General features: G+C 43.4%; 3 protein-coding genes across 7 annotated transcripts; 1 reads left to right on the top strand and 2 right to left on the bottom strand.

Annotated features, from left to right (window-relative positions):
• The first annotated feature begins 1,545 nt into the window (after window positions 1-1,545).
• LOC133924828 (RNA polymerase II C-terminal domain phosphatase-like 2) lies at window positions 1,546-12,237 on the top strand. Of its 5 annotated transcripts, none has more exons than XM_062370558.1 (16): window positions 1,546-2,045; window positions 2,360-2,830; window positions 3,166-3,376; window positions 3,837-3,994; window positions 4,081-4,151; window positions 4,246-4,351; window positions 4,440-4,529; window positions 4,902-4,959; window positions 5,754-5,884; window positions 5,966-6,019; window positions 6,382-6,478; window positions 8,835-9,043; window positions 9,151-9,231; window positions 9,648-9,713; window positions 11,408-11,476; window positions 11,717-12,237. In XM_062370558.1, the coding sequence occupies exons 1-16, from the start codon at window positions 1,701-1,703 to the stop codon at window positions 11,759-11,761; spliced, it is 2,262 nt and encodes a 753-aa protein (XP_062226542.1). In that variant the 5' UTR covers window positions 1,546-1,700; the 3' UTR covers window positions 11,762-12,237. The 5 variants fall into 5 exon arrangements, 4 of the variants coding, with proteins under 4 accessions (XP_062226542.1, XP_062226555.1, XP_062226562.1 ...); XM_062370564.1 differs by having other exon boundaries at window positions 1,547-2,045; window positions 11,408-11,481; XM_062370571.1 differs by lacking the exon at window positions 11,408-11,476.
• Window positions 12,238-16,997: 4,760 nt separating this feature from the next.
• Window positions 16,998-19,752, bottom strand: LOC133885734 (uncharacterized). Its single transcript, XM_062325479.1, has 7 exons — window positions 19,725-19,752; window positions 18,984-19,119; window positions 18,582-18,687; window positions 18,354-18,398; window positions 17,838-18,026; window positions 17,738-17,761; window positions 16,998-17,660 (listed from the first exon to the last, which is right to left on the bottom strand). The coding sequence occupies exons 1-7, from the start codon at window positions 19,750-19,752 to the stop codon at window positions 16,998-17,000; spliced, it is 1,191 nt and encodes a 396-aa protein (XP_062181463.1).
• Window positions 19,753-22,551: 2,799 nt separating this feature from the next.
• On the bottom strand, window positions 22,552-23,244 carry LOC133924820 (pleckstrin homology domain-containing protein 1-like). The gene has a single exon (XM_062370545.1). It carries the CDS (start codon window positions 23,176-23,178, stop codon window positions 22,714-22,716), a length of 465 nt encoding a protein of 154 aa, XP_062226529.1. The 5' UTR covers window positions 23,179-23,244; the 3' UTR covers window positions 22,552-22,713.
• Between the last annotated feature and the right edge of the window lie 2,086 nt (window positions 23,245-25,330).

The following is a 25,330-nucleotide window of genomic DNA, read 5'->3' as shown; positions in this document are numbered from 1 at the left end:
GGTTAGAGGCACGCAAGGGGAGGGGATGCTCGGGGTGGGCTCCTCGGAGCTCGGGAAGGGGGATGGCACCCGACGGCGAGGCTTCACCCACGCTTGCGTGAGCTCGCGGCTTGCACGGTGGGGTAGAGCCTCGGGTCGTCGGTAGCCATCTCGCTCTGGCGCTTCCCCGGCCGAGGCGGCCCGCGAACGAGCATCGCCTCGGTGAGGGGGGGGGGGCAATGCCCTGACCGAGGGGGCTCAGAGGGAGCCCAAGGTGGGATGCCCTCTGAGGGAGGCGGCACGCACGGTGATGGCTCGAGCCAGAGGGGAAGGGGAAAGGGAGGAGGGAGATGAGGGGTGTGGGTGGCGTAGGTGCTCACTTGGGGCCTCACGGAGGGAGAGGGCGGCGTGGTCAGGGGCACCGCGGAGGTGGTCGGGGTGTGGTCGACGAAGCAGAGGAGGTCGCGGGGGTGGTCGCGACGTTGCACGGTCGTGGTCGTGGCGTCACAGGGGTGGTCGGGGCGGTGGCTCAAGGCAGGACGGCACGAGTCAGCGGTGGCGTGGCCTCGTGCTATCGGGATGGTGGAAGGGAGAGCAGAGAGTGGAAGTGGTGCTGCAGAGAAAGGAGGCCACCCGGGTTTGCTCCGCGGCATGACGCGCGAGCGTGGCAGCGTGGCGCGCGGGCGAGACCGGTTGGCTGGGCATGTTGAGCGGCAGCTGTGCGTGCCAAGCGGGTCAGCGGGGGAGGTCACACGGGATGACTCGCCGGCGGCGACGTCGGTGACACAAGAGCAGATGAGGGCGTGGGCAAGGAGTAGAGGAGTGAGGAGTAAGATGGTGAGGTGGCTGCCTCTTAAGGAAACCACTCCAGGAGGTTAAGTGATCTGGTATTGAAACTTCGAATAAGTAAAATGGATGGTTTGAAAGTTCAGAGGTTATCCGGACCATTGGTATAGTTCGAGAGAGTAAAGTGAACTTTTTTTTCTATATTTTTAAATCCTAATATAACACGCAGACGCATAAATATACTGACATCATCGTAGGTACATATGAGAAATTTGAAGATTGATGAATTTATCATAGATGTCTCCCCGTTGATAAATATATCATCTATTGCTGTAAGAAATTTCCGTCGGATTAAAACACATAATAAGTAAATATGAAGTTTGATCACGGACGTTTAAGTAGTGCTACAAACTTGAACCGACACAATCTGCCGTTGTACAATTTTTGTTTACCGAACATTTTCCAAAAGCTCATCTTTTAATCCACTTTCCAAATCCACTCATAAATCACATGCGATTCAGCTAATCCCGTACAGGCACATGCCCCCACATGTACCAAATCAGAGGAAAACGAAAACGGTACGGTCCTGGTGCCCCACGCGGCGCACCAAGCCAGATGCCACGCTGAGACACAGTCACTGACGCACCGACCCGGTCCGGTTCGGCACGCGACCTGGTCCGCCCGTCCGCAGCCAGACCGGAGACCGGTCCGAACAAACGGAACCATCCACCCCGGCGCCTCGGCCTCGCTCCCAAAGCTCTCTATATAAGCGCACCCAAGGTCCCACCTCGCTGCCCCTTCGCCGCCCTCCACCCCGCCCCAACACCAGAATCCCGCGGCTCCGCGTCCGCCGAAGCGGGAGGTGGGCAAGGCACCCTACCCCGGCTCACGCGGCGTGAAATTACACTCCCACTCCTCCGATTCCCCACTCCGCGATGGCGGTGCCTCGCCCTCCGCCGCTGGCGGCCCTGGGAGGCGGGGGCGGCGGCACCCCCGCCGTCGGATCACCCGCCGGGGTCAGCATGCGTATGTTCCACGGCGACGTGTTCCTCGGGGAGGTGGAGGTGTTCCCGATGAAGCAGGGGCCCGAGGGGGGCCTCCCGTTCCCGAGTAACGAGATCCGCATCAGCCACCTCTCGCCGGCGAGCGAGAGGTGCCCGCCCCTTGCCATCCTGCAGACCATCGCGCCCTTCTCCGTACGATGCAAGCTTAAGGCCAAGCCGATACCTCCCCAGCCAGGCCTCCAGCGCCTGTATTTCACTTGCTTCAACGAGTACAAGGTTTGTCCCCAATTTTTGAACAACAGCATATAGGTGTTGTTTTGGCTGTGATGTGAATATAGCTGCCATGCTCATTTGAAATTGACGCGAAATAAGTAACTTACCGCGACCACTTAGGAGTTTCTATCTGGGGTAGTTGTAATTGTGAAACAATCACCAGGATTTGAAGCATTTTGCACATTTCATCGTGGGTCTTTCATGCGTTGAGAGTTTCGTGTAGTTAGATTCAGGAAATGTTTTCTATTAATAGAACTTTTATCAGGCACACGGATAACATGTTTTGTTTTTTGTTTTTGTCTCATTTGGTTGTGTAGAGTGTAGTGGTAGTGGTCGGAGATGAGGAGCTGCACCTAGTGGCAATGCCGACCAAGGCGGAGAAAGTGCTGTGCTTCTGGTGCTGCTCTGCACGCTCTGGGCTCTATGCAGCATCGGTTGGGATGCTCAACCTGCGCTGCCTTGCCATTGTGTTTGATCTTGATGAGACCCTTATTGTTGCGAACACAATGAAGTCCTTCGAGGACCGGATTGAAATGCTTTCCCGCAGGATTGATGTTGAAGATGATCCTGTCAGAGTAGCAGGGATGTCTGCAGAAATCAAGCGGTACATTGAGGACAAGGAGCTTCTCAAGGAGTTCATTGACACAGATACTGTTACAGACAATGGCAGAATCGTTGGAACCCAGAAGGAGGAGGTTCAACCTCTGTCTGGTGGCCAGGAGCGTGTTCTCCGCCCTGTTATCAGGCTACCTGAAAGGAATGCCGTCCTGACTCGCATCAATCCAGAGGTATGATGTACTTGACCTTAGTGAAATGAATTCTGCTGCTCCCTTTAAATATATCCTACTAAATTGTTGTTGTTGGATTTTTTTTGGGGTGCAATTTAGCCATTAACACATACCAGTTGTGCTGCTTGTGTGAAATGATTTATTGAACCTACTAAGTTTCTCTGGACTGTATATTAACTCTATGAATTCTTGCAGTGACTCTTATACTTGGAATGTTTCAGAATTTGATATATAGAGATTTAATTCTTTCACTCATATTACTGTTTTGTCATTAGTTTACCTACCTTGTTGATTATTTTACCATCTTACCCATTTTCATGTTATATTCTTTTCAGATTCGCGATACCAGTGTTTTTGTAAAGCTAAGGCCTGCTTGGGAGGATTTGAGAAGTTACCTAACTGCCAAGGGACGCAAAAGATTTGAGGTCTATGTATGTACAATGGCTGAGAGAGATTATGCTCTTGAGATGTGGAGACTTCTTGATCCAGAATGCAACTTGATAAGTTCACAGCAGATTTCAGAACGTGTAGTATGTGTAAAGTCAGGCAAGTCAAGTTCGTAGAAGGACCAATCTGTTTTTCAACTATTGTGCAATGCTTTCCTGTCTCAAAGTTGTTTCTTTTATCTTCACATCTCATAGACCACACCTCACTACTGTAAACTATCTATTGCAAATGTTCTATATATTGCTTTCCTAATACAGCAATGCTTTCCCTTAGTTGGTACTGAATTTCATTCATACCCTTATAAATAAGATAATAGCTCCATTCATTTAAACTACATTGTTTGTATTTCTAAAATAACCTTTTCCCAGTGGAACTGCTAGAATATCTCTGAGAAATATAAAGGAGTAGATGAGAAATAGCATATTGCAATTGTTTGCATGGAACCATGAAATTGTAACTTTCCTATCACTCTAGTGTTGAGTTCGATCTCAAGCCATGTTCCTCCATATTTTCGCTGGCTTAACCATCTATTGTATCCCTACGCTCTACTGCATGGCAGGTTCCAAAAAATCTCTGCAGAATGTTTTTCGAGATAGAGGATGCCATCCAAAGATGGCCATGGTCATCGATGACCGACTTAATGTTTGGGATGATAAAGATCAGCCTAGAGTTCATGTTGTCCCTGCATATACTCCATACTATGCCCCACAAGCTGAGGTACTTATTTGCTTATTACTCTTTATATATCTTGTGTCCAACATATGCCCCTTCTGGAGTCATGTGTGTATTTGCTATAAATGTAGATGGCAAATGCTGTTCCAGTGCTTTGTGTTGCGAGAAATGTCGCTTGCAATGTTCGTGGTGGTTTTTTCAGGTTGGTAAAAGGATATTGTGATGGGATTTTTGCATTTTAATGATATCTTGCTTAGTGCTTCAATATTGGTCCTGTTTTGATCATTTTCTTTCAGAGAATTCGATGAAAATCTATTGAGGAAGGTGTTTGAACTAGCGTACGAAAATGAGTTATTGGATCTTCCATATGCTCCAGATGTTGGTGACTACTTAGTCTGCGAGGTAGTGATATTCTTGATAACCTAATGTTATACCTATAGTTTATTTTCTGAAACTTATGTAGTTATGTTGCCTGCCAATTTCTTTGCAGGATACTACTTTTGTACCGATCAATAAAGATCATGCCCCTATACCTGAGGGCATGAGAGGAGCTGAAGTGGAGAAGAGATTGAATGGGCAGGTGATTGATCATCTCTTCTTGTTGCTTGGGTTGATTCTTATGGAAACATTTTGTAGCCTTTTTTTAAGTAGATGATACATACTAATGATGCCTTATTTTCTATGGAGTCTATAGACAAGCACTATTACATGGCATCATATGGCTACTTTTACGCAGCTCGTTTTTAGTCATTTATAGCTATCTACCTTTTCGCTACAATATTTTTCAAAATGTACCAAGCTGGTCTTACTTTGGCTTGGGATTGGATCTGCTTCTCTATCGAAATTCCAAGCACTCAAGTCCAATCACTTGACTAGTGGATTGTGATTAATCTATTCTCATTTAAAATAAACTTTTAAGACGATGAGCATGTAATAATGTTGTTTATTTCAGTCATATCTGGGAGACCAAAGGGAAGGACGACAAGTATCATCCTCAGCCCGTTCATCAGGTATGTCTCCTCATTTCATCGAGCTAACTTTGGGCTTACCTCTTCTGGCATTTCTTGTTACCTTGTGCGTTTATTTATCATTTCACTTTATTTCATCATTATGATTATCGTATTTAATTGCTATGGGATTTTCTCTGCCATTTTTCTGTCAAAAAGACTACTTGCTTCCTTCTTGGTTATCTTTAATCAAAATCACTTGATGTGAGAAGAAATTTTCTTGTCCAGTGCTTGATAACATTTTGTACTTAGTACACATTTACTTAATTAATAGTCTGACCATGTTTTGAGCATATGAAGGAATGGTGCTGCTCTTTCATTTGTACCCATGAGTTGTTATGCATTTTTCAAGCAGTATTAGTACCTAAATTCAAGGTTTCCCAGATCTCAGTCTGTGTTTTATATCTTATGATTCTACTATGCTACCAGACCAGTCCTGTTGGACCTTAATCAGGTGGTATCATAAAAGTTAGTTATCCAGACCCTTAAAATGTTTAGAACGTGTTCCTGCCTATGATTCTGATCATGACAACCTTGCTGTAAGAAATGGCACTTGGTGCTTATGATTCATTGCATGTATGATGTAAGGACTGCCTGTGGTTAGGATCTTATGATTAATTGCATATGTGCTGTAAGAACTGTCACTTGGTACTTTAAGTAATCAGTGACAAGCTTCAGTCCTGAATGCATTTGTGCCTAGGATTCTTATCCTGACAACTTTGCCTGGACTTATTGAATATGTCATATAAGAACTGACATCTGGTGCTTCTAGTAACCAACTTGAACCTTTGGTCCAGATGATGAGGGAATGGCAGTCCGAGGCACTGGAGGAAGTAGGAATATCCAGTCCAATGGGGGATCACTGGCAATAACCCCCTCGGTATTTGTCATGGTGTTACAAGAAATTGGGCGACTATGTGACTCCAAGGTATTCTGGCACCTTATGTTTCAGCTTATCATTGTTTTCCTGTTCGATCTTAAAGTAATCCCCAACTCTTTCTTCGTTCAGGTGGAATTCAGATCTACTGTAAGCAATGGTAAAAGTATTCAATTTTCTGTGGAGGTTGGTATTTTGAAGACTTATCACATTGTTTATACCATGTTCTCTTGTCAACAACCTCGTCTGAACTTCAGATCACTTCAAATATTTGTTAAACTTGAATGATCTGTAACACCTTAACTTCCTGAGCGCACATCTAACTGCGACGTATTCCAGTGGTTTTGTTTTGTGGTAACTGATAAATTTTTTGGTGTGGGACAATAATCAAAGAACTTCATTTACTTTGCTACTCTAGATTTCACCTCACTTATAGCTGCTCTGGATTAGCTTTATCTGCTCGCTTAGTAATGCATATTTAGCTTTATATAGCAATACTGTGACATTCCTCAATTATTTTATCATCACTTATATATGTGGTGTTCCAGGTTCTGTTCAGTAATGAAAAAATTGGAATCGGCATTGGAAAAACACGAGATGAAGCCCAAGTGCAAGCTGCTGAAAAAGCTCTCCAAAATTTGGAGAGTGAGTATATATTCTTTCAATCTTGAGTACTGCAGGCTTGATTTTTTTTTTCTGAGCTAAAGACAGTAGGGAAGGCCATATTGATAGCTTGAAATTTTGTTGGATTTATTCTTTATTTGACGTATGTTTTGTGGTATCATCATCCATAGCAATGCAAGAATCATTGTTTATTCCTTATCTGCAATTTTTGCTTAATTTTACTCTACTCTTGCTATTTTCTAAAAAAAGTTCTACTTCTGTTACTGTACTAGAGTACACCAGAGTAAGTTAATACCCTGGAAGCCGTAAAGTATATTCATGTGGTTTTATGAAAAACATCCTTTAAGGGTCTTTGAATTATTTATGCCAGTATGCTTGCTGGAATATGATTTGTAAATGTTGTACTCATAGCTTTGTATGCTGTTTGATGCAATGAACAGCTTTTGAATCATGGCTTATCCATCCAATTGTTGGAATGCAACTGATTATATTTGTCAGACTAGCTGTACAAAAATAACAAGTGCTGATTAATTGGCATAATCATCTTGTCCACCAGAATGCAAACCAAATCTCCCAACTGGGACTCCCATTGCAATGTGAAAATGTTGGTGGCAGTTAGCACGCATAATCCTGATTGACAAGTGCAACTAGTAAGTAGGTTCATTTTCTTTCCATAAAAAGGGTGTACCCAGTGCTGAAAGATCCCGCACATTGTGGGTTCTGGGGAAGGAAATTTCTAGGCAGCCTTATCCTTGCTTTTTTGTTTTTTGCAAGGAGGCTGATTCGAACCCAGGACCTCCAGGACACAAATGGAGAGAGACTACCACTGTGCCAGGCCCACCCTTCGTTCATTTCTTTCCATGATTTACAAAACTATCAGAAGAAAAGATAGCAGCTGGCCGAAGAGGGCTTAAATGGCACAATATATTTAAAAGTAATCCTTCACTATTAAGCTATCAATATCATTCTGGTGGCCATTCTGGTTCGATTCTTTCAATATCTTTCAATAAAAGATGTTATCACTAGGGGATTTGGAAATACTGCTTCACTCATTTAGTTATAGAGATGTTTTGGCATCATTTAATCTTTTGGCAAATAAAGTAATCTTATCGCTAGGTTTCTCTTAGAAACATGTAATCATTTTCTTTAATACTTATAGAGATGTTTTGGCATCATTTAATCTTTTCAGTTTTGCACTGCAGTCTGTGTTTTTTTTTTCTCGAATGTGCAGGAGAGCTGCGTGTCATTTCATTAAAGAAGAAGAGTAACAAAGTACAACACCTAAACACTTAAACTCTTAAACACTCAAGGCCTAGGCGCCACAGGAAAATAAAAGGCGGCCAAACAAGCACTAGGAAACAGAATCCTAGACTACCCAACTAACAGGACTTGAAGGTCCTTGGCTCCAGCAGCACACCAAAGTGTGCCTTGTTCAGCCACTGCTAGAACCACCGTTCCCATATCAGGAGAAGTTCCATTGAACACACAATTGTTTTGATGCTTCCGAATTTCCCAAGCGACTAAAATGATTAGCGAATTAAGACCCTTCTTATGCTGCTTGCTGATCTGTTTCAGCGCTTGGCACAGCTTGAGAATATTGTCATGTCTGGCTGCAGAGTCACAGCCTGCAGACCAACCCACTGTAAAGTACAGAACCAAATTTGTCGAGCAACCACACAAGAAATCAGCAAATGTTGGATGGACTCTTCAGCAAAATGGGCATGAAGGAGGATGAGGCAGACCACGTTTGGCCATTCTGTCAGCTGTCCAACAGCGATTAAGGATTGCAAGCCACATGAAGAACTTGCAACGCAGCGGTGCCCAGGATTTCCAAACCCGTTTCCAAGGAGCAAACCTGATTGTACCGACAAAAAAGGCATTGTAGGCTGACTTACTAGAATAGACTCCTGATCCTGACAGCTTCCACAAATGTTGATCTTGCACACCTTGCTGAAGAGTCAAACCATCAAGCAAATCCCAAATTTGAAGATACTCGTCAATTGCATGAACAGAGAGGACCTCCTTGATGTCAGTCACCCATTTGTGCCCAACTAAAGCCTCTCCCACGGACCTTTGATTAGTAATCCTTCCTGGAACCAGCGCAATAAGATGAGGAGCCAATTCTCCAATGGTCCAACCATGAAGCCACCTATCCTACCAAAATTTAGTATTTGTGCCATCCCCAACCAAAGTCATCATGGCCATAGAAAACAAAGCCCGTGCATTCGGATGAACCAGAACTTGCAGTTTGTGTATTAATTTGCAATAGCAAGTATACTTTCTTTTGGGCACTTCTTTCCAAATTATTTTTGTTCAAAAAACACTCGGTGGCTAGAATTTTCTGCGCGTTGATTCCTTTTGACATATTGACTTGCAGGCAGTTATTTGGCATTCATTGCTCCTACCGCTGGAGTACCTAATAAAGACATGAGGAAGTCCCCTGGTAACGGAAATGGCTTTCTGGAAGATATTACTTGTTCAGAGGTTGATATTTCTATGCAAGAACCTTCTGGAAGTACATTGAAACATGATCATTCAAACAATTTGGATAACTTGTCTTCTGTTATGAGTCTTATTAGAGAACATGTAAGAGATGCTGCTGCACATGACATTTCTTTTTTCTTAAACATTTTAGGTATGTTGTTTTGTAATTTCCTTTCCTTCATTGAATACTAATTTGCACATTATTATAGTGCTTGGAGGACCAGCATGTGGTATTTCGAGATCAAGTCTGGAATTCTAGCTCAGCTAGAAATGAAGAATATCACTTTCAGGTTACTCAACTTTCATGGTCACTATTTTCTTAAAATTCTACTAGGATAGTTCTATGCCTTGTGGCCATCTTATACTGAGTGTTGTAGTTCTACTTTTCGAGAACACAGACGAGTCACCCCTGTAGCAGCTACCTGCAATACATCGGGTTTGCTAACTGAAAGTAGTTGCTTTTTTCTTCAAACAAGGAAACCGCCTGGTCAGCACTGGGAACTGGCTGGTTACCACATGGATATTTCACTGGTTAAGGGCGTCCTAAATTCATATTTGCATTCAAATTTAACTTTTTAAGAAACTGGTTTGAACTGGATGATCCTTAATTGGTGGCAAGTCCAATAAATAATTTATTATTGAACCTGAAAACCTTGTGCCAGCTTGTTAATGCTGTCAACATTAAGTTCTTGTTACTCTTTTGAAGGTTGAACTGGCAGGACAGATTATTGGGAGGGGCGTTGGTTCGGACAGAGATGTTGCAAAGCTTCTGGTACTATCTTTTCTAGTGCTCTTCCCTTTTTGTTCATCGCTTGTGTATTGGCATGCCACTACCATATTAAAATCTTTTTTGCATCAGGCAATGCATTAGTTTCTATGCAGTTGGGATCAGGGTTCAGAGCTCTGTTGGTAATCGCAGCCTGTAACCTGTTTTATTGAGCATTGCAGAGGAAATTATTATTTATCTTTAATTGAAAATAGTTCTTTTGGCATATGTAAACCATAGTCAACGGAGGAACACAAATAAAGTTATCAACCTCAGAACATGCTACATACCTTTTTTAGGGGAAGAGAATTGCAATCTCATTTAGATTGAGTACGATTTTTCATATTTCTATATGCACTTCTACAGGAATTTTATTACGGTCTTTTCATGTCCAAAAAATTCATTGTTCAACTGGAAAATAAAAATAAAGAGACCGAATTGAGAGCACGCGTTATACCTTCTTTAGGAGAAGAACATGGATTTTTTTAGCCTTTTTTAAACTAATATTTTAAAAAGAGCATGTGAGACACTAAATTTTCAGGAACTAGCCCCTTTTGTCACTCCAAAATACATGGTGTGACTCACCACGTGGTCACACCAATGCATGTGGCGTGACCAAGGTGCGAGTCACGTCATGTACTTTGATATGACAAAAGGGGCCACGTGGCAAGGCGCCAGGACGGGACGCCAGTGTGGCCACCTTGGTCACGCCACATGCATTGGCACGATCAAGTTGTGAGTCATGTCATGTATTTTGACGTAGCAAAAGTTACTAGAAATTTAGTGTCCCACGTGCTGTTTTTAAAATATTAGTTTAAAAAGAGCTAAAAAACTCAAGAACATGCTACAGTTTTCACCTTTTTTAAAGCATGCTACAATTTATAGGAAATGAGATCTCACTTTGATCAAGAGTATTGCAAATTCCCAGATCGGTTTCATATTTCTATATGCAGTTCTACAGGGAATTGATTACTGACTTTACATGTTAAAACAATAGACACTCCTCAGATATGCTCTGACCTTGTTTTTTTGTTTGGATGCCCAAACAAAACTTTACATGTGGAAGTGGGAACAAATTATGCCTAGAATTTACAAAGAAAACTAATTATGCCTGTAGAGGTTTGCATATTTTCTGGAACAGAAAGAAAGGTACGAACTGCAATGGAGATAACTTTCATTGGTGCTTGTATCTTTAGAGTGCAATTGATATTCCTCAGGCGGTTGTACATGTGTTTGAACAATAATAATCTCAACTGAAAATTTGATCAAAACCGAAAACTTGACTTTGAGCGGTTTATTCCTGGTTTGTGCTAGTAACCTGTCAAAAATGGGTTTTGGCCAATAACAGAAATGTAACCCCATGCAGCATCTGCAGGCTTGAAAAGATTTTGCATGCTGTATGGGTTTCTTTGACAGAATCTAGCATCGGTTATAATGTGCTACAACTATCTAGCTAGCATTGTGACATATGAAATTGGAATGGAAGACGCCCCCAAATACACTAATAGTCATTAGCATGGTTACATGATGCATGATGTTTCTTGTGAAGGGGTTAATTTCTGGGCAGAATAATGACATGTGTCAGTTTACAACTTTTTCACTACTGTGCTCCGAATTTGTAGTAGTCGGTTAGCTGTTATGTTTTCATCTTGAATAGTGGGTTCATTCAAGAAAATTTATGCCCCCCGTTTGGTTTTCAGGCTGCGGAAGAGGCATTGAGGACCTTAAAATCAACAACTGACCCACAAATTAAGAAGTATTTGAAACCTGTAAGGTAATAACTTGATGTTGCACTTTTTTATGCATTTGAATGTGGTCATGTTAGCTGTTCATGCTGGAATAATTTTTATTTATAGAGAAAATATAGCTTTTATTTTTTTTAGAATTTGTTTGAGTCTGTGGTACCCCTTCTCCTATAAGTCCTGATCATTGGACAAGTTTGGGGTCGAATAATTATTGTTCGTCAACGGTGTCACTCTTACAGAATGCTTTTTTTCTGTTTGTTTCAGATGCAATGGCTGATTCCCTCCCACTCCAGTCCCTCAACCAAATGAGTTCAAGAAGGTTTGAATGTGAGGACAGCTGCTCATGTCACCATTCCATCTTCAAAATGGTTGGATGTCATTTGATTTACGAGAAGCCCATTTCTCTTTCTGTGAGTATGGCTGACATCTCACCTCAACCCCATGATGTGTGCCAAACTTTAAGCACATGTCACGCTGGAAATGTCAGCTTTGAAGGTGGTATATTGTAGAGAGCGATGCATGATGCTTTCTGGATTCTTTTGACCACCTGACATCAAAAAATTTTCTCCTGTACGATTTCTTACCAAACTACTATAGATGTACTCGTCTTGGTTCTGATAGTGGCATAGTTGGCTGTACACAAGTAGGAACGTAGGGTGCCATGGTTCTAAAATGTTTACTTGACGGATGTGATGAACCGTGAACTGTTGGATCATTGAACATAGAATGCTTGGACCTAACGTTTATGTTTATATGGTTATAAATCGTGCGAAACCTTTTTACTATTTTTTTCTTGTTGTGTCGACCATGAAGACATTCCAGTGCTGCGATCTATGTTGTGTACCACTTCTGTACAAGGTGTGTGGTCGAAGTGTTGCGACGTCGTGGAAAGCGACGGCAGAGCAGCCGTGGCGGCGTTCACTCCGAGGGCTGCGGCGTCGCGGTAATCATCGTGACAGGCTGCCGCAACAGCTTCAACTCCGAAGGTGGTGGGAAGCCCATCCGATGTCGCCATGGGAGTCGACACCTTGAGCTTGTCAACCCCGTGGCAATTGAAGACATGTTCGTCACCTTCACAAAATTTCCGTTTTGAGAGGGATTGCTGGGACGGTTGCCGCCAGCGACGAAGAGCTGCACTGGATGACGTGCCAATGAGCAAAGTGACCACCTGATTAGCCGTTTCCAGTGAGCGCTTTTCCACTACCGAGAGGTGTGAGGATATGGCGGTGAACTGCTTCTGTCTTTGTTCATGTTGGCCACCAGCTTGGTTAGGGACTTGATGGTCTGAGAGCTCGCACCTAAGCTGCGTCCGTTTTTTTAGTTCACAGAGCACAACAAAAAAGGCTGAAAAAATTGGATTTATTAATTTTGGATATCTTAATAGTACTTTTATGTATGCACATAATTTTAATATGTAGATGACAGTAATAAGAACCTAACAAAAATTGTTTCATATTATTTTGAGTTTTAGATATTTTTTATATTTTAGATTATTTCGGCCGATTTATCAATATAACTAATATTCATTTCGACAATTTTCTAAAATTTTCAGAAAATAAAAAATTATATTATATGTATATGTATATATATACATATCAGTATGTATATATATATAAATATAATAAAACCTATATAAACAATAGTTATAGTACTTGTTTTGGTTGGCTTTCGATTCTTGCCCTTTAATATATGTAGTAGATTAGTAGAACCGAGAGGATTGAGAGGGAGATGGGCGACGGGACAGATAGAGAGGAGGGCTGACATGAGGGAGAGAAGAGAGCAAATAGAGAGAGTCGGCAGGAGAGACAGAGAGATAAATATATAAAGAAACTTATATAGCCGGCCAGAACTCATTCAACCGATCAACTCTTATCACCTATCTAATTTAAACTAACATAGTCCTAATCCTAATCCACTAACTAATAACCTGATTTATCTCTTACAATCTGACTTATCCAATTTAAACTAACAACTGAATCGTAAAGAAGTCTGCTGCCGTGGTGCTCCTTGGGACCGGCCGGCCACTATGACAAAGTGTTGCTATTTGTGTTGTTCCTCTCGATGAATTAAATCTGGACGGTTGTTCGAATATGTAAGCTCTATTCTCTCTTCAATGAATAGGATAAATTGTTCCAAGAATTAACTAGAGTATCACTTCTATACACTAACCTCTGTTTCCCCTTCACTTTCACTTCCAGAGTTACTTTTACATATTCAACTTCTCATGGAAATGAGATTGGACAGATAAGAAACTGACGATGTTTCAACAATAACTGTTTCTAAACTGAACATACTTGCAGTACAGAGCACTAACTACTTTTCTTGGATAACTTTTGTAGCGAACATGATTCTTTTAAGTATGGATGTGATTTTAATAATTAATGATAATATAATTAATGAGATTAATATATTTGTTAAATATATATTTCAGTAGGTCTCATAAATACAATACATATAGAAGCCACCGAAGCGGAACTCAAAATATTTGAATTAGACGAGTTCAGAGAAGATTACACTCGCCGGATAGTTTGGTGCTCAGCAAAGTGTACTTATTGGATGGTACGTTGCTCAGAAAAAGTTCACACTGGAGTATTTTGACTCATAAAAGGTTCTACAGTTCTATATGTCGGGTGATCCGATGTTAGAGTGATGTGCATACCGAAGCATTTTATAGAATTTGTGTAAATTTTTAGAGACAATGTTTGAACTCACTGGATGGTTCAGTGCTCAGAAAAAGTGTACGGAGGCTTCGTCAGAGCATTATCAATGAAGGTGAAAATGCAATCAACGCCGGATGATCCGGCGATGAGGAGTCGGCTACACCGGAGTATTTTTAGTAGATGTTACAAAGGCTTGTCTGATATGGTTGTACACACCGGATGGTCCGGTGATCATAGGACTATACACGCCGAACAAATGAACAGTGAGAAGTGGCTCGGTTGGTTCAAGTCTACACACTAGATAGTTTGATGATGAAGTTTAAATTAATGCCGGAATATATGGCGTTCACAATGAGTTTGAGTGAGGTTCCAACCACTAGTTTTTACTGTTGTACACACTGCATGGTTTGGTGTTTGTACTACTGTTGATGTCAGATCATTCGATGTTTATAATCTTTTTGAGCCGTTAGAGTAACGGCTAGTTCACGGAGATAAGACTATAAATACCCCTCACTCTACCATTTGAGTGTGCTAGAGTTCAGAGAAACTCATACACTTGAGAAGACATGCAAGCCATCAAAGTGCTAAAAGTGATCATCCAAGATAATTAAGCACAAGATTTGAGAGTAATTGATGCTAATATGCCTAGAGAGAGTTGTTGCAAACCTTAGAGTCTTGGTGACTCGCCGGCACCATAAGCCTTAGTGGCTTACACTTTGTTAACCCTTCAACTTGGTGTGGAGTGGCAGTAAAACTCTTGTACATGGACACGCAGACTCTTGACTTAGTGGCTTAAACTCCGAAGTGAAGACGATGACAAATGACCATAAAAGAGGCTTGTGGTTAGATCTTACCTTGGTGGCTTAGAGGTTGAAACTACTTGAGACTTAGGTGGCTCAAGGGCTGTGACAGAGTACCGTCTAGGAGTTATAGCCTAGGTGGCTGCTTCAACATGGACTAAAGATGACGTTTATGTCATTGATACCATATGATAAAAATCTCTGTTACCGAATTTGCTTTCTCTATCATCTTTACGTTTCCGTATTTATATTCTTGTAATATATCATTGCAGGTTTACTTTCCTAAGTAGTTTACTATGATTGACTATATGTTACAAATTTTTTTAATAGTAGAATAGACACCTGTCGGTGTATCAGGAACTGGGGGTCCCCGAATCCCGAGGCCAGACCAGTCATTCGCCACATGGCGCCATCCCGCGGAGTCTCTCCCGCAAGATGAGAAAAGATCAAGTCCCGGGAGAAGGCGCTCGGGGCCACAGTCGGTGGCCCCCGAGTACCCCAGTTCCCCGATAATCCACGAAATCTAAGTACCGGGAAGAAAGTGCTCGGAAAGGTATACGGTGGCCCCCGAGCACCCTAGTCCCCCAACGACCAGGAGAGTTAAGTACCGGGAGAAACATGCCCGGGGCCGCCGGCGGTAGCCCCTGGGCACCCAAGTATCCCGAGTACTCACCGAAGGAAATTCCGGGAGAGAGTGCTCGAGGCTGCCTGCAGCAGCCCCCGAGCACTCGATTCCCCGAGGATCCGTACAAGTGTGCCCGGGAGAGAGTGCTCGGGGAGGTGAACAGTACCCCCGAGCACTCGGTACCCCGACGACCCAGAAAGCCCCCTGGTGGAGGCCTTCGAGGGGCCTATCGATGAGGTGTCAGCCAGTCAAAGGCCCGAGGCCGTATTTAAAGAGCGTGCGTGGCCTGTCACCTCCAACTGCTCCCGCCGCGCTCAGCGTCAGTTCCTACCACATTTTGGCAGAGAGGTGTGGGGTTATTAATTGCACAGGTCCCGTCCCGTGCCATCCGGCCTGTCTCAGGATAACATCGTAAGGACCAAGGCGTTCCGTCTGCCGCGCTGCTGTGGCAGGGAAACAAGACAGGGCGGGCACGCCGGGTCGCTCTGCGGCTGCTCGGTGGGCCCTCTCCACGGCGCCGTTACCAGGGCATTTATTGTGACGGATGACCGGGCGTGCGATGCATTTTCCACCCCCGGTCACTTCGCCCAGAGGAAATGATGATGCCCTTTCCATTTATGGTGTCTCGGAACTCGTGCCCCCCCCTCCCGTTCGGGGCACGTTGCGGCCGGCGGATACTTAAAGCAGCCGGCGGCACAAAAGGAAAGGGGAGGCGAAGATGAATGCATCCAAAGAGAGAGAGAAAAGAGAGCAGAACACATAGCTTAATACATTTGGAATAGATCCTTAAGCTTAGAAGAACATAGCGCAAGAGAAACACGGCTGAGAAGTGAGCAGCACGAGACAGTCCGAAGAACAAAGAGCCCCAGGCTCTTAGATAGATCAAGATTCTTGTAACCAGCAACATTTTTGAGGGATTTCCTCAGGACAGTCATAGTATCCATACAGGAGTAGGGTATTACGCCCCCGTGCGGCCCGAACCTGTCTAAATTCCGGTGCATTTACTCTTTCTTGCACTAGGCCACACGACCACCACCGGCCGTTGCATTCATTCCCATTTATTTCTCCGACGAACAGACTCAGGATCATTCCCCGGTCGAATCTCTAAAAAGGGGTCTATCGGAATCCCTGTGACTAAAGTTAATCCTCCGACAACACCTATAGAATATTTAGATAAAAATTAATATAAATTTATCTTATAATTTTTTTAAAATATATTAATTTTTAAATATCCTAATTCACCCACACTCATATACGCCACCGATTCCTACAACTTTCTACCTGCAACACAGTGCAGCGAAAACAGCTGCTGCCGCTGTAGTGTCCCCCTCCTATTACAATCGTCAATGCTCTCGTTCCCTGCAGCATAAAAAAGGTGAGTTGGCTAAGGCACAGGCCACAGCTGATCCTCCAAAGCTACAAGTCTGCAACACACAGCACACCGATACCTGATGCTACTTTCATGTTCTTGTCGTGCCGATCTGGAAACCAAGGATGCGGAGTAGCTGCTGCAGGGCTTTCCGGGCCCAAGCCAAGTCATTCTCAAATATACTGTTCGATTTATTCACTGGTAGAGCTGCACCTTCCTGACACAAGGTAGTACCGTCGTCGTTCCTTCCAGCATTGTCATCAGCAGAAGGGTTGCGATTTTGTGGTACCATGCTTGCTTCTCCGCGGAGCTCGTCTAGTATCTTCTGGTCTTTTCCGAAGATTAACTGATTCAAAACAAATAAAAAGGCAGTTCTATTATCTCTGTTTATTGCAGTCCGATAAAGAATGCTATGACGGATTACCTGATGTTGGTTCGCTTCATTTGCTCCCATCGTCTCCCCGTGCACAGAAGCATCTGCAACAGCAGCTGACATATTGGTCTCCTGATTATCGTCCGTTTGGAGCTTACCTGCCAGCATTGCACCATTGCTTCCTGCAAGATCGTCTGAAAACGGCACATCTTCGGCCCTGATCGAGAGCTCTTCCTCCTCTGATAGTTTCTGATTCTTGGCGTGATTCCAATCCTCGTGGACAACCAAGGTATTTGGGGTCTCAGTTATTTGCAGAGTTCTGTTAGCGCCGTGCTGCCAACGAACGTACCCCGAGGCATCTCGCAGCAAGAACTTGAACTCCATCAGCCATGTGAGACTAAACACATGTATCAATGATTATTACTGTACCGCACAGTATTGCAGAAGATTGATATCCCGATCAGCCTATTTGCAGGTAAAACCTGGCCAGGCCAGAAACGATTCAAGTCACATACGACAAGAGTGGAACATGAATGAACGCACAGGACAGGACCTCGCCGTCTTTGCTGTCCAGACGTGGCCTTCCGACCAATCCAAAGCGGTCGCCTTGGCCGGATCCCAAAGGCCTAGCGCCGGGTCCTCGACGACGACGAGGAACTGCTGGCCGAACGCATACTGCTTCTTCAGCACGAACTTAACGCGCACTGTCTTAGCAGGAGCTGGCAAGAGTAGGTTCACGAGAAAACGCTGCACAAAGACGTATCACCATTAGTTAAACACGCTTCCTAGAGTTCAGTCATAAAAGTTTTCAACAACCGTGTAAACGCGCCGGCACGGTGAGTTTGAGGAAGGGGTTAGGGTTGAAGTTCACCAGTGACCCATTGGGTTAGAGGGAGACTAGGACGGCAGCTGGACTGGCAGTGGACTACTGTGTGACGGTGTGGTAAGCTACAGCAGCAATGCTGGCGTCGTGGGTGGTGTGCGGGGTTGGCAGGGGAAGCGATAAAAACAGAGTGATTTGCGCTGCCGTAGGCAGTAGGTGCGGATACGCACGAGTGGGAGTGGAGTTCATACCATCATGGGTGGCAGAATTTCGGCGGAATCGGCGTCCTCATCCACCTGCGCCAAATCAATGGAGTTGTGATCACATCAGGACTGGGCATCACGGTGTGCAATATATGAACACATGCGACCCACTGAGCTTCTGGCGACAAGCCAGTGAAGTATGGCAAAACATCATCAAATTACCTCCAGGGCCACGGCCCCCCCTTTTTTTTATTTTTTTATGAGGGCCCTCCTTACCCGGCGTTCTCTGGACGCCACTACAAGTGAGTGCGGGTACGGGGGATTGATCCCCCGTCGGCATAGCTCACAACTGACTGGAGCGTATGCCAACCAGGCTAAAGGTCTGTTTGTTTCAGCTAGAGATTCTGAAAAGCAGTTTATAAAAGCTGAATTGTGAAAAGCTGGATTGTGAAAAGCTGTATTGTGAAAAGCTTTTAGAATGTAGATTCTAAAAAAAAATTATGAACAGTTTAGTAAAATAGACTTTCACAATCTATCAAAAGCTGAGAACAACCAGCTTCTCAGATTCCCACAATCCAACCAGTAGATTTTAAAAAGCTATAACCAAAAGCTGTCTGTTTGTTTCAGCTTCGGATTGTAAAAGCTGAAAGCCACAATCCAAAGCTGAAACAAACATACCCTAAAGACCCCTCACCCGGCGTGTGCGCCGTGAGTGGCTCCCCGACACCGAGGGACGCGACGAGCAGCCTTCGTCCAGCAGATGCATGGTAGCCAGCATGCTGAACCAAGCAGTGGGGACCAGTGGACGGCCTACCTATTACGTGAAAAAAATATGACGGATAATAACTATTATCTCTGCATCCGTCACTTAAAAAATATTACCGATCACTAGTTATAAATAATGAATAAGGAACTGTCACTAATAATGTTATAGGTAACAGATCGTAATCGTGACTCGTCACCTAGAAGTATCTCCCATGTGCTAAAGAGAATGACATAAGTGACGAGTAACCTTTTAATCTATCATTTATGTCTAACATAAGTCATGGATAACTAGATTAACCGTCACTTATATCTGCCACCAATGTGTTGGTTATTCGTCACTTATGTTTTAACATAAATGATGCGTAGAAAGATTACTCATCATTTATGTGTAGGTTATCCTAAATGCTTGTCCTGTTTTCTGACTGTATTCTAAAGCATAATCAAGATTTTGCAGTCATCTTCTCCCTGCAAACAACATCAATGCATCCAAATCCATATCGAGAAACACATTTATGTAAGAATTCGTTTTACCATAGAATCGCAAAGATTACAAAGTTTCAATCAATTCATTACGAAATCACAAATATCAAAAAGTTCAGATCAACTTATATTACATAAGACCTTACAACCTAGGGATTCTATAATAAAACTCACCATATGGGATGATGACTTCACACACCATGAACTCAATGATTCGTCATCGAATCTCCGAGAGTGTACCATCGTTGAAAAAAAAAGCTGAAAATTTCTACAAAATTTAACGCATAACCAATATCATGTTATCATAGAATTAAACTAATTACTTAAATTAGTCACAAATAATTTTACATTGAACTTATATCGAAGGATTTGATATCATTTACTAGAGCAGTGAGGATCATGTTCCACGCAATATAGAATCCATATTAATTGCTCGGAAGTTATTGGTGACACTAGTAAAAAGCAAAATTATTGTTAGATCAAAAGAAAAAAAAAACAGCAACATAGAGTATTTGTTGTTAGGTAATATTTATCGTGAATCCGATCTTATGTATCAGTCTATAGTCGGCTTTCCTGTCGTAGTCAGGATCAGTTTAAAGATACTTATCAAAAATCCTATATAAAAAAGATCGATTAAAGAACATTTAATTATTAAAAAAGTTAAATATGAGAACTGAGTTACTTGCTAAGAGTTTTTTTACAAAGCTGTAAACTAACTGCGGTTTGTTTTTTACGTGTGACCGTGTGGGCACTGTGGCTGCGGCACGATCCCATACGACCATGCCTATCTCATGTTTAACTAGGACGTGCCTGCGATGGATGGATCCTATCTTTTGTTTGAGAGGGTACGACGTACCCAACCGACACATATCTCATTCATACTTCAGGCACGCACATTTCTTATATATATGCTAAAAAGCTATTAGAAGACACTAAGTGCTCAGAAAACACGTAACACCACTAAATATGCACGCATGTACCTCTAACTTGCTCCAGATCAAATTCCTAGGGAGAAACACACCTCGAACAAATCCCAAATGCAAGTGAGCACCTGCGATGGATGGGTCCTGTCTTTGGTACTACTAATGTACAACACAAGACACAAAGTGCTTCACAAGATTCTTCGGGGGAAAAAGTGCTTGGCAAGAGGGCCTACCGATTGCTTAGATGTAAACACAAGCGTTATGAATTCTGCATCCAAGTAGTTTGGTCACGTTAAGATTCAGCAGTAAATCCATTTTTTCTTCCATGAATTTCCCGTCGAAAGTTTGGCCTTGTATGCTTCAGGCATTAGCCATCAAAATGCCTCGAGTTCGTGCAAAAGAGAATGCAATGGTTAGAATATGATTATGATCATTGCAAATTTTCAAGTGTCTCAATCTCTATGCACATTCATTGTGTTGATAGTACCTGTACTTGCGTGTACAAGCGGAAAAACGATGCAGGCGGTACACGTCAATATAGGCAAGCTGGAATCGGAGGACGGAAAAAGAAGAAAAAACCAAAGCAAATGAATGTGGGTTCTGACGTATACTGTATCCATGAGTGGCTCCAGTGTCATGAACAAGTGTTAACCGCGGACCAGGATTCATAGGATGAACGACGAAATACGAGGAAACAAGAGGTACAATATTAGCTCAAATCCAGGAAAGAGAAGGCATAAGGTTTTGGCCTAGTGCTTACTGGCCGGAGTTCACTTAGAATTTGGAAAAGTCCGGAACGAAAAAATACCAAGTCTGATGAATGATGATAATATCAACAGCAGATTCACAAATATTTCCAATTTTACAATAACTTATTGACTCTCAAGATGGTATCTGATTCAAAGCCAGGCAAACGACAAAATAGTAAGCTATCTGAACATAGAACAGCACCGCTGCCAAACAAAGAGCTTCTACAGCTAAATCAAGCTGAAGTTGCAGCTCAAAACCTACCTAGAGATTCCACAGGCAACTATTGCTGGATACATGAGTATGGCCAAGATATTCAAGTGCATGAGATAGCTAACTCATAAAATGGTAGACAACAGAAGCATAAAGAAGCAACGCTGGATTTTAAATTTTATGAAGAAAGCCCGAATAAATAAAGAGAACATAAATTCCGACAAGGAAAAAACTTACAGAAACTGAACAGAGGTTACGTGGATTTTTCATTAAAAAATAAATAAAAATGTGAAATGCTTGGACAATATAAACGTATGTTAACAGGCTTACCTGCTACATGCATCAAAATTCATAGGTAACATCCTAGCTGTTAAACTTGGTAAGTATTTCAAACGGTAAATGCACTTATTATATTCTTATGTACGACAAGTATACTTCTTTGTATCTCGGTAAGGTTATGTTTTGTCTTATCCTGTGATTGTATAGATGCATAGAAGGTGTTAAATATTGAGATAAACTCATGCTCACATATCTGCAACAGTTAGCAAGGTTTCCGTTTTAAAAAAATGAATTTCACGACAAACTAACACAAAGATTCACCGCAAACATATTGTCTCCACAAGTAAAATGTGAACTACACACAACAAAATGCAACATTGGCTGTTGGGCATCAGGCTAAAGCATCCATCTTTGACATACTCATGCTAGAACTTGGCCATAAACACATGTGCCTTTTACATACTGCTGAAGAAGGCATGGTGTTATACAAGTCTTTCCTGTGTAAGTACTGTTTTAAGTTAACCATGATCACTGAACATAGTCGCTACCGCAGGCAAACTAAGATTTCAACTACATGAGACACAATTGAAGTATGGATCAAAGACAAGGGGTATCCAAACATAGCAATTCAAGTAACTTCATGGATCAAATCCGATAGAATATTCAGAAACGGCAAGTCAAAATCATTAAGAGAAAAATGCTTGCGGGATTAGATGCAACTTCACACGTCCAATGGTGGAGCTCAATACAAAAACTGAAACAACCAAACATAAATCAATTGACCAAACAAATCAAACGGCATTGCAGAAAGTTACAAGGAGAAAACCGATCCATCGTACTGTATCAGAGAGCACGCTGTACATCGAGATCCAAAATTTATTCCCGATGATCATCAATATTATACAAATGCGCAGATCATATCCGCGAAATAAGTAACACGGAGATGCTGTAAAGTTACAGTGTCACCGGTCCTTTGGCTCACCAATCAACCGAAGAATCGATCACCTGTCGTCGGCAGCGCCGGGAGGACGGCTGTCGTAGTCGACGACCTCGGCGTCAGTGACGGAGCGGGAGTGCTGGACGATGGAGCGGCCGATGGAGTTGATCCACTCCTCCTTCTCCTTCTCGGAGTCGGCGATGAAGTACATGGTCTCCCGCGGGGTGGAGAGCTCGAAGGCATACGGCCGGTTGAGCACGTCCTCGGCGCCCTTGACGGTGAGGCAGGAGGCGACGGGGATGACGCCGCGGGGCACGGAGGCGCGCGTGACGGTCGAGTCCTTGAACCAGAAGAGCTTCCCCTGCTTCAGCACGAACCACCGGCGCCGCCACGTCTTGATGTACTCACCCTGCTTGTTCAGCCATCCCACGCGCTCCGGGGAGCGCCAGAACTCCACGCTGCCCGAGGAGTCGGCGTCAGCGGACGGCGCGCCGGTGCCCATCACCGCCTGCCACAGGCTCGCCGCCATGAGACGTGGGGATTTGGGGATCGGATCGGGTTGGGCGAGTACCTTTTTTTCTTTTTCCGAAGACGAGAGTTGGTTTTGGAATTTTGGTTGGAATATTTTCCCCGATTTAAGGTATGTTTGGTTTGCACCGATTAAATTTGGTCGCGTTATGGAATTTTAAATAATTATTTGGTTGCTACATTTTACTAGCTTTTACCTCTGCATATTATACATTTAGTTTTTTAATTAATTTTATCACACTTATATTATAAATTTGTTAGTCATATTTTTTATAGCAAATTATACTTGGCTAAACTTATGTGTGAAAAATATAGTGGCAAATTGTCCAGTTCGTATTATACCAGACTGTTTGAGGATTGAGGACTCCTTCTCGAATTCGAATTATCAAACAGATCGTTAGACCATTCTCAATTATATTCCCTTCATTTTATTTTTTTTCTTCTAATTTTCCTTCTCGTTCCTATTCTTCTTATTTTCTCTCGTTCCTAACAGTTTTCTACACATGTTTTATGAAATTTGCTCGAAAGTTATTAGTGTTGACTTAAATGATCAGATCTGAGTTGAATTCTTGATTTTGGGAATCATGGAAAGAAAAAATGAAATCACCTATTAGGAATTATCTTCTCAAAATTACCTATTGTCTCGGCAACACCATGATGTTTTTATGGCGCCAGTCCAATTGTACTGGTCAAGCACCTTGGTTGCATGTCAGAGATTGCAGCAACGATGTTTTTTTTTTTGGGCATAGCAATTAGATCTTTCCCGGATTTGTTTTATTTTATTTTTTTTTTTTTTTGCCAACGCTCCACTTTTCATTGTGTATCCGATAACATGTCACCACAAGACATTGTTACCGATGTTGAAATTCTGAAACCCCTCCTCCTGCCTAGAGATGTGACTTTGGGCCGTGTTTTCGGCTGGCCGAAGCACGACATAGCCCGGCCCAGCCCAAGCATAGCATGACCTGCGAATAAACGGGCTGGGCTGGGCCAGCATGATTCATGGGTCAGACTTAACCTTGATATGAGATATGATGGGTGGCTCAACCCGTCACGAAAAATAGGTTGTGCCTGAGCTAACCCGGCAAAAAATAACGTGACTACTATGCATTCGCTTCTTGGACCGTTTTGCTCAGCCGGCCTCGGTCACAGCCCATCTACGCCAGTACGGGAGCACACGTATACCTAAAAAATATCTCCTGTTCATCCTCCTCCTTATCCTTATTCGTTTTTTTATTGGTTGCATCAGCCTGATCTTATCATTAAGCATTTTCCCAGCGCACAATGAGCACTTGATCTTATCCTCAAGCATTTTCACGGTACCTGATCTTATCCTTATCTGTTCCTCACAACGAGCACGCACTACCTCACCTAGCGCAGATCAGCAGGCAGTGGGAGGTGCTTGATCGATTAGGTTGGGATGGCGGCAGTAGCACTGTCGTGGTGGCCGCTGTCGTCGTGGTTCAACCTCGCCGCAACGTGGTTCATCTTCTTCAACGCCGTCATGTCCTAGGCGCAGAGCGGCCTTGCGTCGTCCAGGCGGAGGCTCTGCCGCAGCGCGTCGTCCATGGTCCTTGATCGGCTCCGGTCCTTCTCCATCTTCTCTATCCAACACGTTGTCGGCAGCATCACGGGGGCGCCGCTCGACGGCGGTGCTGATGTCTCGGACTCGGACGACCACTTCTACTGCTGGCGAGAGGCAGAGGAGGCGCCAGCGCCCCAGGTCACTCAGGTGTGCACGCTGGCCCCAGAGACACCAAGGCCGGCGCCAGAGCTGCCAAGCGGTGCCAAACCTGTGCCAGCCCGACACGATAAGACTCGTCGTGTCTTTGGGTCGAGCATGAGCCTAAGCTGAAGACGACTCGGGCCAGCTCGGCTCAATACAAATAGTACCTCGGGTCGTCCTGGCACGGCCCGAAAGGCTCAAAGCCCGAAGAGGCCGGGCCAGGCTGTCTGGCCCGAGTCCTACCTCTGCTCCTACCTCTCCAACCTTGATTATCAATGTAGCTCAATTTAAACTAACCTATCTTAGGGAGCACTTATCCTTCGATGTGTAGTCATGATTTTTAAGCCAACAAGCCCCTGCGTGCGCAAAACTTTAGTGCATATGGTGGGAGTTTAGCTGCATTTGTAACACAACTATAACATTATAA

This window comes from Phragmites australis, chromosome 1, assembly GCF_958298935.1.
Source record: "Phragmites australis chromosome 1, lpPhrAust1.1, whole genome shotgun sequence".
Taxonomy (NCBI): Eukaryota; Viridiplantae; Streptophyta; class Magnoliopsida; order Poales; family Poaceae; genus Phragmites; species Phragmites australis.
This window is presented reverse-complemented; position numbering and strand designations above follow the sequence as displayed.

Excerpts from the sequence above, each read along its gene's own strand:
- LOC133885734 (XM_062325479.1), bottom strand. The coding sequence starts at position 19,752 with ATGGTGTGTGAAGTCATCATCCCATATG. Across the intron at positions 18,027-18,353 it reads AAATTCTGCCACCCATGATG|CGTTTTCTCGTGAACCTACT; the intron begins GTATGAACTCCA and ends GTCTTTGTGCAG. Across the intron at positions 17,762-17,837 it reads ACGTCTGGACAGCAAAGACG|GTTTTACCTGCAAATAGGCT; the intron begins GCGAGGTCCTGT and ends TGGCCTGGCCAG.
- LOC133924828 (XM_062370558.1), top strand. The coding sequence starts at position 1,701 with ATGGCGGTGCCTCGCCCTCCGCCGCTGGCGGCCCTGGGAGGCGGGGGC. Across the intron at positions 2,046-2,359 it reads CTTGCTTCAACGAGTACAAG|AGTGTAGTGGTAGTGGTCGG; the intron begins GTTTGTCCCCAA and ends TTGGTTGTGTAG. Across the intron at positions 6,020-6,381 it reads GTATTCAATTTTCTGTGGAG|GTTCTGTTCAGTAATGAAAA; the intron begins GTTGGTATTTTG and ends GTGGTGTTCCAG.
- LOC133924820 (XM_062370545.1), bottom strand. The coding sequence starts at position 23,178 with ATGGCGGCGAGCCTGTGGCAGGCGGTGATGGGCACCGGCGCGCCGTCC.